General features: G+C 27.9%; 1 protein-coding gene across 1 annotated transcript in view; it reads left to right on the forward strand.

The window, feature by feature from the left end:
- LOC129968911 (dedicator of cytokinesis protein 7-like) overlaps window positions 1-16,900 on the forward strand; it is a 68,475-nt gene that overhangs the window by 48,301 nt on the left and 3,274 nt on the right. The window contains exons 34-42 of the mRNA XM_056083251.1: window positions 1,787-1,903; window positions 3,645-3,788; window positions 3,901-4,032; window positions 4,120-4,254; window positions 7,125-7,214; window positions 7,459-7,549; window positions 9,099-9,244; window positions 14,966-15,109; window positions 16,338-16,447. Coding sequence (XP_055939226.1) covers window positions 1,787-1,903; window positions 3,645-3,788; window positions 3,901-4,032; window positions 4,120-4,254; window positions 7,125-7,214; window positions 7,459-7,549; window positions 9,099-9,244; window positions 14,966-15,109; window positions 16,338-16,447 — 1,109 coding nt within the window. The remainder of the gene's footprint in view (window positions 1-1,786; window positions 1,904-3,644; window positions 3,789-3,900; window positions 4,033-4,119; window positions 4,255-7,124; window positions 7,215-7,458; window positions 7,550-9,098; window positions 9,245-14,965; window positions 15,110-16,337; window positions 16,448-16,900) is intronic.

Below are 16,900 nucleotides of genomic sequence, written 5' to 3' on the forward strand. Positions count from 1 at the left end.
TTTCATTTATTTATGCTTCATTAATTATTATTTATTTTAAGATCATAATTTTTTTCCTTCAAAAAATAAATCAAGAAAATAAGAAACAGTTATTAAAAGTATTTCTTTTCCTGTATTAAAAAAAAACTTTTAGTTGTTACCTGATTTTTGAGATTGATCATCTAAAATCTATTTTTTTATTTTTAAGTTTATACCAAAAAATACAGAGTGAACTATTTAGTATCTTTTAGAATTTTTGAATTCTTTGAAATCATTTAGTCTGCCATCATATATTTAATTTAAAAAATGGTTCACTCATCTTGAATTTAGTTTTGCTACAAAACAAGCCTATACATCATCAGGTTTATTTCCTATGGTACAAACAAACCTATGCACCATCAAGTTTGTATCAAACAACTATTTGTTTGAAGTTAATTAGTTCAAGCTATTTTTGAAGAGAAAAAAAGAGAATATTTACATTCCTCATATTTCTCTTATCCTATATGATATGCTATTCATCTTTCAGAGACTTCAATTTACCAGTTTAGATTGCTTTTCAATAAAAATTTTAAAAAGCTGAAGGACAATCTCTTATAAATTACTGGTATCAACCTAGAAAATCTATTTTTCTCCTTCTCCAAATTCTGTATTTCTTAAAATGGAAACTTCAAGAAATTTTTACATGCATGCACCTAACTTTGAGACTAGAAGTGTCATATATCCAAACAATTTAAAGTACTAATTAATTGGGTATTATTAGGATTATAGGTTTCAAAGTTTCTTAACAGATTGAAAATAAGAATTTGAAAATTGTCTGATTAAAAATATATTTGTTTTCCTTTTTTTCTGATAATATAGAGGTAATTCAATATGGATATGACAGCTGGTAAATAAATATATAAATAGATTTGGATTTCAAAAAAAAATATAAATAAATAAAATAAAAAAAATAATAATCTAGTTTCTTCTGCAAAAAAATTAAATTATTCATTTACTAAAATTAGATTATGCCTATTGCCATATACACTGAATAAACATGGACCGTGAGTGAGAAAGATAACGGGACTCTTGCTATATTTGGAAGATAAATTTTTAGAAGCATATTTGGTGTAATTAAATGTGATATATATTGAAAAAGAAGAATCAACTTGGAAATTTACAAACGATTTAATAAGCCAGATATTATTAAATGTATGATAATACAGGGGATTAATCAGTTAATCAGATAGATGACAAACAACTCAATAAAAATATCTTTTTTTGATTAAGCGATTTGGAACCCAAAAAAGTGGGGACAAATCTTATTCAGGATTAACTGTCTGAAAAAAAGATTGGTGAAAACCTTAGCCCAGAACAGGGTTTCATGAAATGGAGTTCTGAAGAAGACCAGTGCTTATTCAGAGCTGTTCCACCAGTGAAGTAGAAGAAAAAAGGATTTGATTTTGTACCATTGATATTTTCATTTCATTGCATCAGTAACTGTGCTGTGTCATTATGTTGAGAATTTTAATAGTGATGGTAATATTTTTCTTATTGATGTTCATAATTATCTCTGATGGATTAATTAATGTTATAGGAGCAATTAAATGTTTTTATGGTAAAAATTGGGATTTTTTTTTTTCTGTTGTGACTGTAAGTGACTATACTATTTCTATACAAAAGATGTTTGATTATTAGTGAGTTGATGAATTTATTAAGTATACTATTTTAGTATTATAATTTTGCTTTTTCATTCTCTAATGTATGTGCAATATGCAAACATATAATTAGTTTATTTTTAATTTATGACCATTTAAATTTTTTTAAGCGATCAAATCATGTGGAAGCTGCTCATTGTCTGGTGCATTCAGCAGCATTAGTAGCAGAGTATCTTTATATGCTTGAAGACAGGCCATATCTTCCTGTTGGATGTGTGACATTTGAAGTTAGTATGGTTTATTACTGTTTTCCAACACATTAATTCAGCTGAAATGCATTCTGATATTTAGACATTGTCTTTTACTTTCATGTTTTAAAAGTAAACAGAGTGAATTTAAATAATAATTTTTGTATTTAACCCTCTCGTATTTTGATTACTAAATTGTATTGTATTTGAATTATACCATATGTTATTAAATAGCTGTATTTATTAATTTATATATTTAAAAACAAAAATCTACTTTCTGAATTCATTCAAATTTAGGTATCTTACAATCAAATTAAGTTATGGAGCTTTACTCACTTTAAAACTAATTTTTTTGAATTTATTAAAAAAAATTTAATTTATTATATATTGGTTACTGAGACTTTAGAAAAATTTGCACTTCAGTCTATGATATGTTTTTCTCTTTTTCTGTGAATTATTTTACTTCCATAAACAATTTTAGATAACTTTAATAAATGTTTTATACTGAAAGTACTAAAAGTGCTTTGATTGAAAAGTCAATTTGATTTTCCTCTTGCTTTTGAAATGCAATTTGCTTTATCTTGTTGATTTAGGTAAAATTTCTATGGATCAATTTAATTATCTTTTATTTTTATAATATATAAATAATCCTGGAATTGTTTGATTTAATTTTACTAATATTAAATGACTAGAAAAAGTTATTTTGATCCAATTCCGTTAGTTTTGTTTTCAATGATTACAAACAGGCTAGGTTGTCAGCCAGTTTGCTGGATGAAAATAGGCACCCTTAGACATTGAAAAATATGGGAAACGGATTGTGGGTCTAAAATAGAGGCTCGTGACCCATACTATATTTTAGCACTGCTGTATCAAATTGTCATATTAAAAAAAACACAAAAAAACCCCACTCCATGAGCAAAGGAATCTTGAAAATTGAAACCATAAGTATTTTCATAGGTCATTGAAAATCAAGTCAAATTTGAATTATATTCATTTGTTTAAAACTTTACTTAATTAAGCCAATTACTTTGAGATCATGATAACTATATGGTTATAATATCAACAGCTGCCTATCATGTTATGGAAGGCAGTTGTTGGAAACTAAATATTTAGTTTCCAACAGATTTCATGCCAAAACAAATGAGGCTTCCACATTAACAGTTACTCTAGTACCAAGTAAGACGTTATTTTCTATGTTAAAAATTATAAAGACTAAATTAGGAAATTTATTGTCTACAGAAGACTTCGAATTCTGCATGCAATCTACTGAAAAGGAATTGCTTAATTCATTTTAATTCAGTTGTAATCATCTGGTGAACCTCAAATATTTGCTAATTTGGTATTAATATTGTATACTGTATTTAATACAGTTTTGTCATTTTAAATCATTTTTTAATTTGTAACAGAAAGAAGTATTTATTAAAATGTTGAAACTGGCATTGTAGATATGAGTTGGTGTGTAAAAAATATTTACATCCTGTTAATGTTGCAATCCTACCAATCCTAAACATCCTTTACATCCTAAAATGTTACATATATGTAAATATTAAAAATATTTACATATATATGCATCCTGTCAAAAAATATTTACAGAACCAGTTATGGTTTCATAAATTTAATTCTTGATGCTTATTAGATGGTTGTATCGAAATGCTACTAACGTTAATATTGTGTATATTGAATCAATATACACAATATTGAATCAATATAAATGCAACATTTTGATATTACTGATAAAATAAATGATATATTGTTTCATAGTCAAAAATTTTTGTTTTAGAAAATATCACCTAATGTTTTGGAAGAAAGTGCAGTTTCTGATGATGTAGTTTCTCCTGATGAAGAAGGAATATGCACAGGAAAATATTTCACAGAAAATGGTCTAATAGGATTATTAGAACAAGCTGCTAATTCTTTTTCATTGGTATGAATGATTTAACTTATTTGTTTGTAAATTTTTCCAATTATACATAGATATTTAATTCAGAAGATTTTGTTGTTGTTCAGTTACTGTTTATACTGTTAATATCTTTTAGGGTGGAATGTATGAAAATGTGAATGAAGTTTATAAAATACTGATACCTATATCAGAAGCCCACAGAGATTATAAAACTTTGGCTATGATTCACAATAAATTGCATGATTCCTTTGTGAAAATTGACCAACAAGTATGTTAAATTTTACATTATTATTGGCATTGGTTAATATCATTCATCATTTAATGATAGCTAAATATATATATTTTTTATTTTCAGGTTGGTAAAAGAGTATTTGGTACTTATTTTCGTGTTGGTTTCTATGGCAATAAATTTGGCGATTTAGATGGTGAAGAATTTGTCTATAAAGAACCATATTTAACAAAGTTACCAGAAATCTCACATCGATTAGAAGTAAGTTTTTTTGAGACCAAAAAAAAAAAAAAAAAAAAAATTGTTATCTTTTGTTTAATAACCTTTAATTTTATTTATATTTTGGCATATTTATTATTTGAAATACAATTCTTCGGTTATATTTTTTAATAAATTTTCTATTAACACTTTTAAAATCAGATGACTTTACACTGAACATTGTTTTACAAAAACTGTTAATAATTGAATGCAGATTTTTTTTTTTTCAGATTTATAGCTTGTTTGTGGATGATAGTTGCATTTAACACTTTGATAAAATTTTATTCCTGTATTAAAAAATTAAACTAACTAATTAATGAAAAGTCACACAAGCAGTGACAAGTTCCATATCTTCCGAGAATTCTTTCGACTATTAATTTTTAAAATATTTATTTCAGAAAAAATATAGAGTCTATCTCATATATTAACCATTTGGCAAACTGGAGTGGTATAATCTCACAATTAAATTATATACAAAAAAAATAAAAAACTGAAAGCATTTTTTAATTGATTAAAATTTATCTGTAAGAGAATTTATATCTTAATGGCCAAGGTTTATTAATATTCTTGCCCCCCCCCCCTTTTTTTTTTCTCATACATAATATAGAGAAAAATTGTAATCCTCAAAAAATTTGAACTCAAAAACTCTTTCAGCTAGATGGATGAAATTCGGTCTTGACACCAGATTTATAGATTTCCATCAAATTTTGAGCTAAATCCATGCAGGGGAATTTTGTCTGGCTGTTAAAATATAAGTTAACAAAATAAGTACAAAAATAAAGGAATTAGATGAATAAAATTTGGTACAAAGATTTAACATCTTTAGTATAGACACCTGTTAATTTTTAGCAAAAATCTAACAAAGGACTAATTGTCTGTCTGTCTGTACTTTCAGAAGAATGTAAATGCAATAACTCAAATGTAATGACTTAAATATATTAAATTTGGTATGGGATTTTATGACTGCAATTGTGATTCTGTGTCAAATTTTGGTTTCAGTTTGCTGAGAAAAATATGTCTAAAATGCAGATTCAATTTTCGAATACTATTAACTGCATGCATGGGATTACTTGTCAAACACTTGCCAAGGATCACACGGTAGATTCACTAAAAATGCTAAATTCACCCCAAAAATTAATATTTCACAATTATTGTACATCAATGCCATGCAAGGTATTCTCTGCCTTACCCAAAATCCAGACTTTTTAGAGGGTTTGGGATAATACCTATATTAAAAGTTGCTGTTTAAAAATCAGTTCTTTGTAAGATTTTAGTTCATTAAAAATTTGCTGCCTTTGGTGATCAGGATGTTTTTCAGAATTAATGATTGCTAAAATTTTCAATTAAATATTTTATATACTATTTTGAAACTTTATATGTTTCGATAGGCTTGCAGTTTCTTACTATTTTAGAAGCTTTACACCATTTTGTCATATATCTAATTTTCTTTCATTTCATTTAACATTTGAATTTCTATGTGAAATAATAACATTTGAATTTTAATGATTAAACTTTAATTAATACAGTAACTTCTTTTGAAATTAAACATATTTTAATAAAAAATATAAGGATACAAAGTAGAATCAGTTACCATTGAAATTTTTAGCATACTTCAAAACGTTTCATAATTTATGTTATATCTCTGAAGATTATTAATTAAAGATTTGTGGTTTATAAAAATTCAGTGTGAAAAATTTGATAAAAATAAGATAAAAATTCTCAAGCTGTAAAAATGTTATTATATTTTTATACACCCAATTATATTATAGAAAAAAAGGAGCAGCATTAAAAAAAATTTTTCATCATTGCACCATCATGAAAAATTTTCAATGTTACTTACTTATGAAGTTAAACCTTAATTATAAGTACAATAAAATTCCTTCAATTTTATTAAAAATTTTACTTTCAGTTGAAATGTACTCATCGTGGAAAAATAATCTATACTTTTATACCTTCATCATCAATATTGGACGAAAAAACAAGAATTAAATATTTGTAGTATATGCAAACGCATAACATATTTGCATTTCATTATAAGAATTCTGTTGTATTATAAGTATGTTGTAGTAAAATAAAAAAATTAATATTTAAAAAATTAAATTGACATAATTTGAAAAGATATATATTTTAATTTTAAGGTAGTGTAAATTTTATTTTTTTTGCCATAATATTTTTGACAATTATGTTAGAAAAACTGTCAAAATTTAACTTAATATTTAATTAATTGAAATTTAATGAAATTGCTTCATAATGCACTTTTCCATCCTCTAAAATATATCTGTGCTATATTTGGTAATTCTGAGTAAAATGGTTTGTCTTGCAGAGTGCTGACATTTGCACATTCTCTTCTATTATTTGTTGACATACTGTTATTATAGCTGAATGCAACCATTCTTTTTTTTTTTTTTTTACTTTTAAATGTTACTTTTACTAATTCTTATATAAATTATAACTACACAGTGTATGTCTTATTAAATGCTTTTGTAATTGACTTTTTGAAGTTTTTATTTCTTAGTATTTTAAAACAATGTAATTAATATCGAAATTATTCTTTAATTTAGTACTTTGATTACTTTGCACAATTTTTGAGATGAACAGAGGACTTATATAGTCAAGGAAAGTGGCTTAAATTTGTCCCCCCCCCAAATTACATTTTTAAAATTATTATTCCATTTCTGATGTGTTATTTTCTACATTTCAGCAGCATTCACATAAATATTTTTAGCTTCTTCCTAACTTTTTGATTTGTTATTTAGTTTTAGTTCCAATAATAACAAATATATCATGAAAACTATTTTAATTGTAGTTTCTGTATTTTTGTAATCTTTTATTTATTAAATTAATATTCAATTGACTGTTATTCTTTTTATTAGAATTTTTATGCTGAAAGATTTGGGCCTGAATTTGTGGAAGTTATCAAAGATTCTAATTCTGTGGATCCATCTAGACTCAATCCTGAAAAAGTAAGTTTTCTTTTTTATAAAATCTTAAACTGCTTTATAATATTTCATCAATCTGTTAATGTTTTGCATTGTTTTTTCTTATTTCTATGCATCTGATTATGTTATTGTACTTTAATCCTTACAAATTTGTTAATAAAAAATATATTTTCTAAATTTAAAATATCATAATAATTTTATGTAGAAAGTGCAATTTTTATGCGATATTAATTTGCTATCGTTTTTAAACATTTTAACTTTTTTAAAGGCCTATATCCAAATCACGTATGTTGAACCATATTTTGAAATGTTCCAACTTCGAGAACGCATCACTCACTTTGATCGAAACTATAATATCCGTAAGTAAAAATGCAATGACTTCTTATTTCTCTTTATTTCTTTATTTGAGTTTTTTTTCTGTATTTCAAAGGGATTGTCATAGAATTCATGAATTCATTCTATAAATTAAATATTTTAAATGGCAACAGAATTATTAGATATGTGTTGAATTATGGAAATTGCTAGGATTATTTCCAAAATAGATTTTTCTAACTTAAAATGTGATGTTCCATGTTATAAAAATTACATTTGATGTTATAGGTTTTTTTTTTCTGTATCAAAAAAGCCTTGCTAAAAAGGGAAAATATTAGATTTAGATAACATATATGTTTGTATGTAGTCCTAAAAGCATTTACGCAGATGAGATGTACTTTATTTGTGATTCATATACTGATTTTGGATGAAATTCCTTTTGAATATCAAGATAAGAAAAAAGTAATAATCCTCAGAGAGTATTTGTTTACATCCTATTAGTAAAAAAATTATTAAAATATCAATTATCATAACACTAACTATTTTCCATATTCACTATTAGTTAGTGCTTTGAGCATTGATAAGAATTTTTAAATTCTTTTTATTAAAAGTCATTCACATAGTATTCATTGTTATATTTAAATGTTCATTATTGTGTACCATTTACTAAGTAATTTACTATATTGGTTTATTTTATTTAAAAAAGTCCTAATAACAATTCTAATGTGCTCACAGAATATTGTGATTTTTGACAAAAATAATTTCTAATACTTGTTAGTGATAAGGCATGTATTTTAATTGCAAAATTATAAAGAATTCTTTTTATAATTTTGAAATTTATATTTTCTCTACTCTATACTTAATTCCTGACTTTTTATTTAGTTTGATTTGTTTAAATTTTATTTCTCTCTTTATAATTCTTTTTGAATTTTTAAAAAGGTATTTAATTTATTCACATTTTTTTTTGTTCTTAATTAAACATAACTTTTATGATTTTTTAAAAAATAATTTTTTATTTTAAAACAAATATTCATTTTTTTTTCTAATATATGCTGATTAAGATCCTTTTATTCTGCTAAAATCTTCATCTAAAACATATCAATTGTTCATGGGTGTTCTTCATATAGAAAAGCTTATATAGATTGAAATCCTTTATTAGTTGCATAACTTTTAGTTGGGTAAATCATTTGTTGCTTAAATTGTAGGCATGATTTCTTGCAAGTAACTATCTTTCCTATTTTAGCTTTCAGTTTAATTTAATATTCCTCATATTTAATAGTAAATGTAATGGGCAAAATTAACAGTTCACTGCTTTGTATTTTCATTAATGGAAAGAATGGTTCTGCTCCCTCTTGTCCTCTATTTTTGATATGACATATTTTATGTGCTTATTTGTTTTTTGCATTTTTGTTACCTTGTATTTATTGTATCTTTGTACAATAAATTCTCAGTGCCATTAAAAAAGTGTTTTATCTCAAAATTGCTTCACATTTCATCTCTCTCTATATATATAATTTGGTAGTTAATAATATATCTAATGTTTTTGCCTCAAAAATAAATTCAAACTATAATTAATGCATTTTTCATTCTAATTAGGATGTTTCATTTATGCTACTCCATTTACTCCGGATGGCCGAGCTCATGGAGAATTGCATGAACAATATAAAAGGAAAACCATCTTAACTACTGCTTATACTTTCCCATATGTAAAAACAAGAATTCAAGTTGTAGAACGACAACAAGTAAACTATTCATTACTAATTATGTTTTGAATTCATATTTAATTAGCACTTACAAGCACTTATATTCTTTTATAACAGATTTCTTGTATTAAGTTGAAGCAGATTTAAAATTTTAATTTCTTTTTATTCCTTCTGTGTTTTCATATCTTATTACATTAAAAGTATTTTTTCATTTAAATTCATAATATTAAAGAATTGCCTATTTCAAATTTAATAAATGAGCCCTTAAAAATGGAAAATCATAACATTTTTTATAATATTGTAGATTAACAAATTTGCCTTATGAGTAGAAGTCCGTTTATTGCAAAATCTATGTTTATTATATGAAATATTAGCAAAATTTTTATTATATAAAATAAATGTTACAAATTGTAATTCAAAATCATTTAATTAATTCATTCTGTAATTTAAATTCATCCTGCTAAGGTACTTGAAACAGTGATTTGTTTTCTCATTAATGCACTTCATGCCACTTTCTGAAAAATGTAACCCCTCCCCCTTCTCTATACTTCATCCTTCCATCCCTCGACGGTAAGCGAGGGAACTCTCCATGAGAAGCGGGTGACGCTCTGTTTGCTTCTTGCTTCTCATGGACAGCCAAAAACGCCACGTGTTTGCCGTGCGTGGCGACCCATAAGACGGGTGGTACATTTCGGTCCCTGATGTATCAATCGGCCGGTATCCCAGATATTTGACTGGGCTGCTCAAGGGGATTAAGCGAAGGGGTCACTTCTTGTCACTTGGCGTTAAGGGTGGTCACTGTCCCCGGGGGTGACTTTTAGCGTATAGGTTCCGGCTAGCACCATGGTAAGCGCCGAGGCTGGGTATGTCTGGAGCCGGTAGCTGCCATCCCTTGTTGGGCTCCGTGGTGGACGGTGCCATCGGGCCCGAAACCTTCTCTAAGTCGCATGGCTTCTACTATTTCTAACCATTGTAATGCTTTTCCTAAATTTTTTGTTATAAGTGCTGAGAAAAGTTCATTGAAATTTGTTTCACCAATTGTTATTCACAAATGTATAACTAGTCTCATTGGAGAAGTTAGCAATATAAAAAAATTATTTAATGGTAACCTTCTTATAGAAGTGAAAAATAAACAGCAATCAGTAAACATTGAAAAGCTAAAAATGATAGGGGAAACCCAAGTCACTGTTGCAGCCCATCGATCTTTAAATCATTCCAGAGGTGTTATATCGGAACGAGAATTCCAGACAGACCTTGAGGAAGACATCCGAAATTGCCTCAAGGAACAAAATGTTATAGCTGTTCGTAGAATCACGATTAAAAAAACAATCAAATCCTGCCTACAAAGCACCTTATCTTAGCATTCAACACTCCTATTTTACCAAAATCTGTGAAAATAGCCTATATAAACTGTTCTGTTAAACCATACATACCGAATCCCATCAGATGTTTCAAATGTCAGAAATTTGGACACACCATAACGGCATGCAGAGGAGACAAAGAAATTTGTGCTCGATGTTCCCTTCCTGATCATAATAGTAACAACTGCAGTTCGACAACACCAAAATGTTTCAATTGTAGCGGTGATCATCCAGCATACTTCCGGTCATGCCCACGTTACAAAGAAGAAAAAGAAATTCAAACAGTTAAAATCACAAAAAACATACCTTTTCCAGAAGCTCGAAAAATAGTAACAGACAGAACACCTAAATCAGGTCTCTCGTATTCTGCTGCATTAAACTCAACTACTGAACGAAATTCGCAGCCAATACCTAAACCGACTGTTAATAATCCTGTAACACCTTCAAATACCAACCTAGATAACTGTAACAATAAAAAGAAGTGATTGGAAGGCACTTCTTGAGATAAAAAGATCGTATGAAGAAAATTCCTCCCTGCCTCCTAAAAACGTTAAGCGAAAAAAGATTTTGAATAAAGTAAAAGCTCGTCAACATCTTGAAAAAGAAAATAAAAAACATCAAATCGAGGAAAAGGAAGAACAACTGAAAATTCATCCATCAGACGATTCTATAAGTAGCATGGATGAGGACAAAGTTAATTCTGATTCTACTTACATGACATCCGAACATTTTAAATCAAAATTTTTAAAAAACCCCCAAATCATGGCTATTTATTTAATCTCTTGGAACTGTAATGGATACCGCACCCATTCTGATGACATCAAATCTATTTTGAATAAATATCAACCAGTTTGCTTAGGGATCCAAGAAACACATCTCAACTCTATGACTGACGTGAGAATAAAAAATTATAAAATAAATAGAAAAGACTATTTACAAAATACTCGTGCTTCTGGAGGTGTCGCCACTTTCATACCCAGCTGTTTTCCGTCCAAGAATATTGATATTACTTCTCCACTGCAGGTTGTAGCTGTACAAATTCAGATCAAATATGTAATAACCGTCTGTTTTGTGTACCTTCCGCCTAATGACACCATCACCAGAAAGATCTTGATGATCTTATCAAACAGTTACCAGCTCCCTTTATTATTCTTGGAGATTTTAAGGGGCATAATACGCTTTGGGGTAGCACAGATACAAATGCAAGAGGTCGACAGATCGAAAAACTCATTGATGACCATTCTCTTTGTCTTTTAAATGATTCAAATGTTACTTATTTTCATCAGGCAAATAAAACTTTTCACACCATTGATCTTGCCATTTGCTCACCTTCACTTGTTCCCCATTGGGATTTCTCAGTTTCAGACGATCTATTCAATAGTGACCATTTTCCCATTATTTTAAAATATTCAAAATCTGATGTTAGCCTTCCCAGATGACCTGAGCGTTTTATCTTTGACAAAGCCAACTGACAACTTTTTAGATCTCATTCCGAAATTACAGAAGATATAGTAAAACAGCCCAATATTGATAATGCAGTAGATTCAATAACAAAATGCTTGATAAAAGCTGCTAAAATAGCCATTCCGAAATCCTCTGGAAATTTGCCAAGGTTTTACAAACCCTGGTGGAATGAAAAATGCGCTGCTGCTAAAAAAGCACAAAGAAAGGCTTGGGATAAATTCAGAAGATATCCTACCACCCCAAATTTTATTGCCTTTAAAAAATCTAAATCATTTTTTAGAAGAATTAGACGAGAGAGTCAGTTTAACTCCTTCCAAAAATATGTTAGCTCCATCCACGGACATTTGTCTTCCAAGCGCATGTGGGAAAAAGTTAGGAAAATTTTAGGGAACAATAAATCATATCAGAAACTTTCATCCTTACACAGCAATGGAAATTCCAGTTGCCTCTGTAAGACTCTGGAAAGAATGATCAATGCTAGATTAATTCATGTTCTAGAAGAGAAGAAACTGCTCTCTAAATTTCAGAACGGATTCAGACATGATCGCAGTACTTTAGATAACATACTAATCCTGGAAACGGCCATCAGGGAAGCGTTCATTACAAAAAAACATCTAGTATCAATTTTTTTCGGCATGGAGAAAGCATATGATCGTACTTGGCGGCATGGCATTTTAAAATATTTACATAATATGGGTTTTCATGGAAAATTGCCAATATTTATTCAAAAATTTCTTCAGAAAAGAATTTTTAACGTTCGTATTAACGATGTTTTATCTGATGATTTTATTCAAAATGAAGGGGTACCGCAAGGTAGTATTTTAAGTGTTGTTTTATTTATTATTAAAATTAATGGAATTATGGAAAAACTTCCACCATATATTCATGGGTCATTATTTGTCGACGATTTTCAAATCCATTGCTCAAGTACTCACATGCCCTTTATCGAACGATAATTGCAAGCTGCAGTCAAATCTATAACGGAATGGTCTGATAAAAATGGTTTCGTTCTTTCTACTCAAAAAACAGAATGCACTCATTTTTGTCGAGTTCGTGGTTTGCACCCCGACCCAGAAATTCAGTTAAAAGGCACAGCCATTCCCGTTGTGCCGGTCGTTAAATTTTTAGGCCTCTTATTTGATTCTAAACTAACATTCCGTTCTCATATTCTTCATCTAAAGAAAAAATGCGCTCAGTCTTTAAATATTCTCAAAGTTTTGTCAAATACAACGTGGGGTTACAAAACTTCAACTCTATTAAAAATTTACAAAAGTGTCATTTTATCAAAACTAGACTATGGTAGCGTGATTTACAACTCAGCAGCAAAGTCTATTCTGCAGCAGCTTGACGCAATGCATCATCAGGGGCTCCGACTTGTATCAGGGGCTTTTAGAACTTCTCCTGTTCAAAGCTTATATATAATAACTAAAGAACCAGGTTTACAATTACGACGCCAGAGATTTTCTCTCAAATACTTTTTAAAAATAAATCAGAATCCATCACATCCTTTATATGACAGAATCGTGAATCCGATTTATGGACAGTTATACGAGAAAAAGATTTCATTTATTCCATCAATTGGTTTTAGAATCCGCCTTCTTTTAGATAGTTTTAACCTAAAGAACATTGACATTTTAACTAAAGAAGACGAAGTTCACCCTTGGACATGCAAAAGTATTCTTACTGTCGATGATTTTAATAATCTACCAAAATCTACAACTGCACCAACTGTTTACATACAAATTTTTTGTGATCATAGGCAGTCGTTTGAAAAATACGGCACTGTTTTTACAGATGGTTCCAAAATCGGTGACCATGTTGGCTCAGCTGTAATATTTGACCACATTGTACTTTCCAGAAAGCTAAACAAAATTGTTCTGTTTTTACCTCGGAGATTTTTGCCATCTACACTGCTTTAAGAGCGATAAGACTATTATCAAAGAAAGACTGGATCATATATACCGATTCAAAAAGTTCAATTGAAGCAATTTTGAACTCATGCAGACAAAGCCATGCTTTAGTGCTCAGTACAGTAAAACTATATTTTAAATTGCTGGATCGTAATTTTAATATTCTATTTTGTTGGATTCCCGGACACGTTGGTATCCTTGGGAACGATCAAGCTGATGTTGCCGCAAAAACAGCTAATTCAAATGAAGAAACCTTTGTTCCATTTCAAGACTTAGATCAAATTCTAAAGCAATGTTCGCTTCGTATATGGCAGAGTACTTGGGACTCACAACTTGATAATAAATTGCATTCCATCCAACTATTTATTTCTGTATTTAAGAATGACTCTCTCAGCCGTAGAATGAGTGTTGTGTTAACAAGGCTTCGCATAGGTCATACTCATTTTACTCACAAACATTTACTTCATTCAGTCACAGCTCCAATTTGTACAAAATATAATACTATAATTTCAGTTCGGCATATACTATGTGAATGCCCTAAATACCGCTTTCTAAGAGCGAAATATTTCGGCAGTGATTATCCAAATTTGAAAGATATAATTGGCGAACCTTTCCATATTAATGTATTTTCATTTTTACTTGACATTAATTTCATGCATAATATCTAAAATTCTATTTTCACCTTGTTATTTTAACTTTACATCCCCTTACTGAAATGAGTTTATTTTTTGTATTTTAAGTTAACTCGAGTTTGGCACAGCTTGGCCAGTATTGGCCCTTGCGCCATAAAAAAACAATCAAATCAAATCAAATCAAATTCTGAAAATGACATACTATAATAGATGTTAGATTATTTCAGTGCTATAATAAGAGAGCCTACTTCAAATCTGTAATTAATTATAAAAGTGAAACATGTATCATAAATAAACCATAAACTGATTATAATTTAATTTGTATTATAAATTTGTCATTTAATCTGCCATGTAATAATATATTAATCATGAATTATTCTCATTTGAATATAGATTGTCCTTACACCTATTGAAGTAGCCATTGAAGATATAATGAAAAAAACTCAGGAATTAGATAATGCAACCACTCAAGAACCTTCAGATCCTAAGATTTTACAAATGGTGCTGCAAGGATGTATAGGAACTACTGTAAATCAGGCAAGTCTACTGTTTTTATGGAAAATATGTAAATAAGAAAATAAATTTGAAGATAGAAAATTCATTTTTTTTAATAAAATGTTTGTTATACATCAAATATTATTCTTATATTATTGACTAACCATCTTTCGTGACCAGCTAGATTCCGAGAACATTTTTTAATGTTATTTTCAATTAAATATCATGTATAACTTAATATTCATGATACCTCCTTTCTCCCCCAAAAAATACTTTTCAAATTTTGATAGATATCAAAGATTATTTTAATTTAATAGCCTCATATCTTCTTTTTTTTTTCATTATGTATAGAAACCATCCTAATAGACTTTCAGGATAAACTATTAAGAATTACTTTAGAATATTATAATAACTTAAGGCCCATTACATCATATTCCATTGAAACAGAACTTTCAGAATAAACTGTCTTCTAACTTTTGGAGTTTCGTAATTTCACTTTCTTGTTTCTCACAAAAACTACTTAACTATTAAATTGAATTTTTCATTAGCTTACAATGGTAAAAGAAAGTCTAGCTATTAAAAATTTAAGGACTAAACAATATAAATTTTAGTTGAACAATAAAATCTACTATTCAAATTACATAAAATATTTAAAAAAAAAAAAATATGACAAAATATAAAAAAAATTTGCTTGATAATTGAATTGCTATAGTTAAAAAGACATTTTTTTTTTTTAAAAAAAATTCTAGAATAGTGTAAAAATTATTTTTGTTCTGTATTATTTTTGGGAACCTTGTGGAAGAAATATCAGAATTTTGATTAAATTTTTATTAATTAAAATTTTAACATGTCAAAAATAACACTCTGAGATGTACATTTTTATCCTCCAAAATGTATCTGTGTCAAATAAGAAAATTTTGTAGCTTTAAGTCAGTCTGTCCTGTATAGCACCAACACGTACATACATTCTCCTTTATTATTAGTAACTATTAATAACTTAAGTTATTAATTTAACTATAGTTTGAAATTTGGATTTTTTATCAATTTACTGCACATTACAAATTAGCAATCCTATAATTGATTGCAATGATTTATTTATTGCCATTTCTTATTTGAATGCAAAAAAAAAAAAAAAAAAAAGTTAACTATAAGAGTTGAAAAGTTGTTTATAATTGACCTTAAATTTTTTATCCTATTATGATGCTTTAATAATTTCCTATTTTACTGACAATATATACATTATATTTATATACCTTATTTCTTGTTAAAGGGTCCAATGGAAGTAGCTCATGTGTTTTTGATAGATTTAATTGATGGCAAGAAAAGCCCTACTGCACTTCAGAATAAACTTAGGTTATGCTTTAAAGATTTTCTTTTAAAGTAAGTATATTTAATTTTTAAAAAAAAATATTCTCAATTATTCTTCCATTGATTTTATTTTAATATAATTATCTATTCATTTTACACAATTTTGCTACTAAGGAATAATATACATTATACTGAAATGCACTTAATTTTAGATTTCAGATTCTTTTAAAACTGTTACATTTAATTTTATGATAGATTTTATTCAGTTAAATTTGGTTAAGTTATATTAGTTATAATTTGTAATCTTTTAAATGAAATAAATATATTTGCCTGTAGTTTTTATTTTTTTTATCTTGCATAAAATTTTCTTATTTAAATTCAAGTTCTACTTATAATTTCAATGTTTTGAAAGTTTCATTTGAATAAAAGGAGAAATATGCTTCACTGTTTCATCTATAAGCAGAAAATGTTACATGAATTACTTTTTTTTTTAAATTGACAGAAATAATCTCCTTGAATGAAAAG

This window comes from Argiope bruennichi, chromosome 5 (genome assembly GCF_947563725.1).
Source record: "Argiope bruennichi chromosome 5, qqArgBrue1.1, whole genome shotgun sequence".
Classification (NCBI taxonomy): Eukaryota; Metazoa; Arthropoda; class Arachnida; order Araneae; family Araneidae; genus Argiope; species Argiope bruennichi.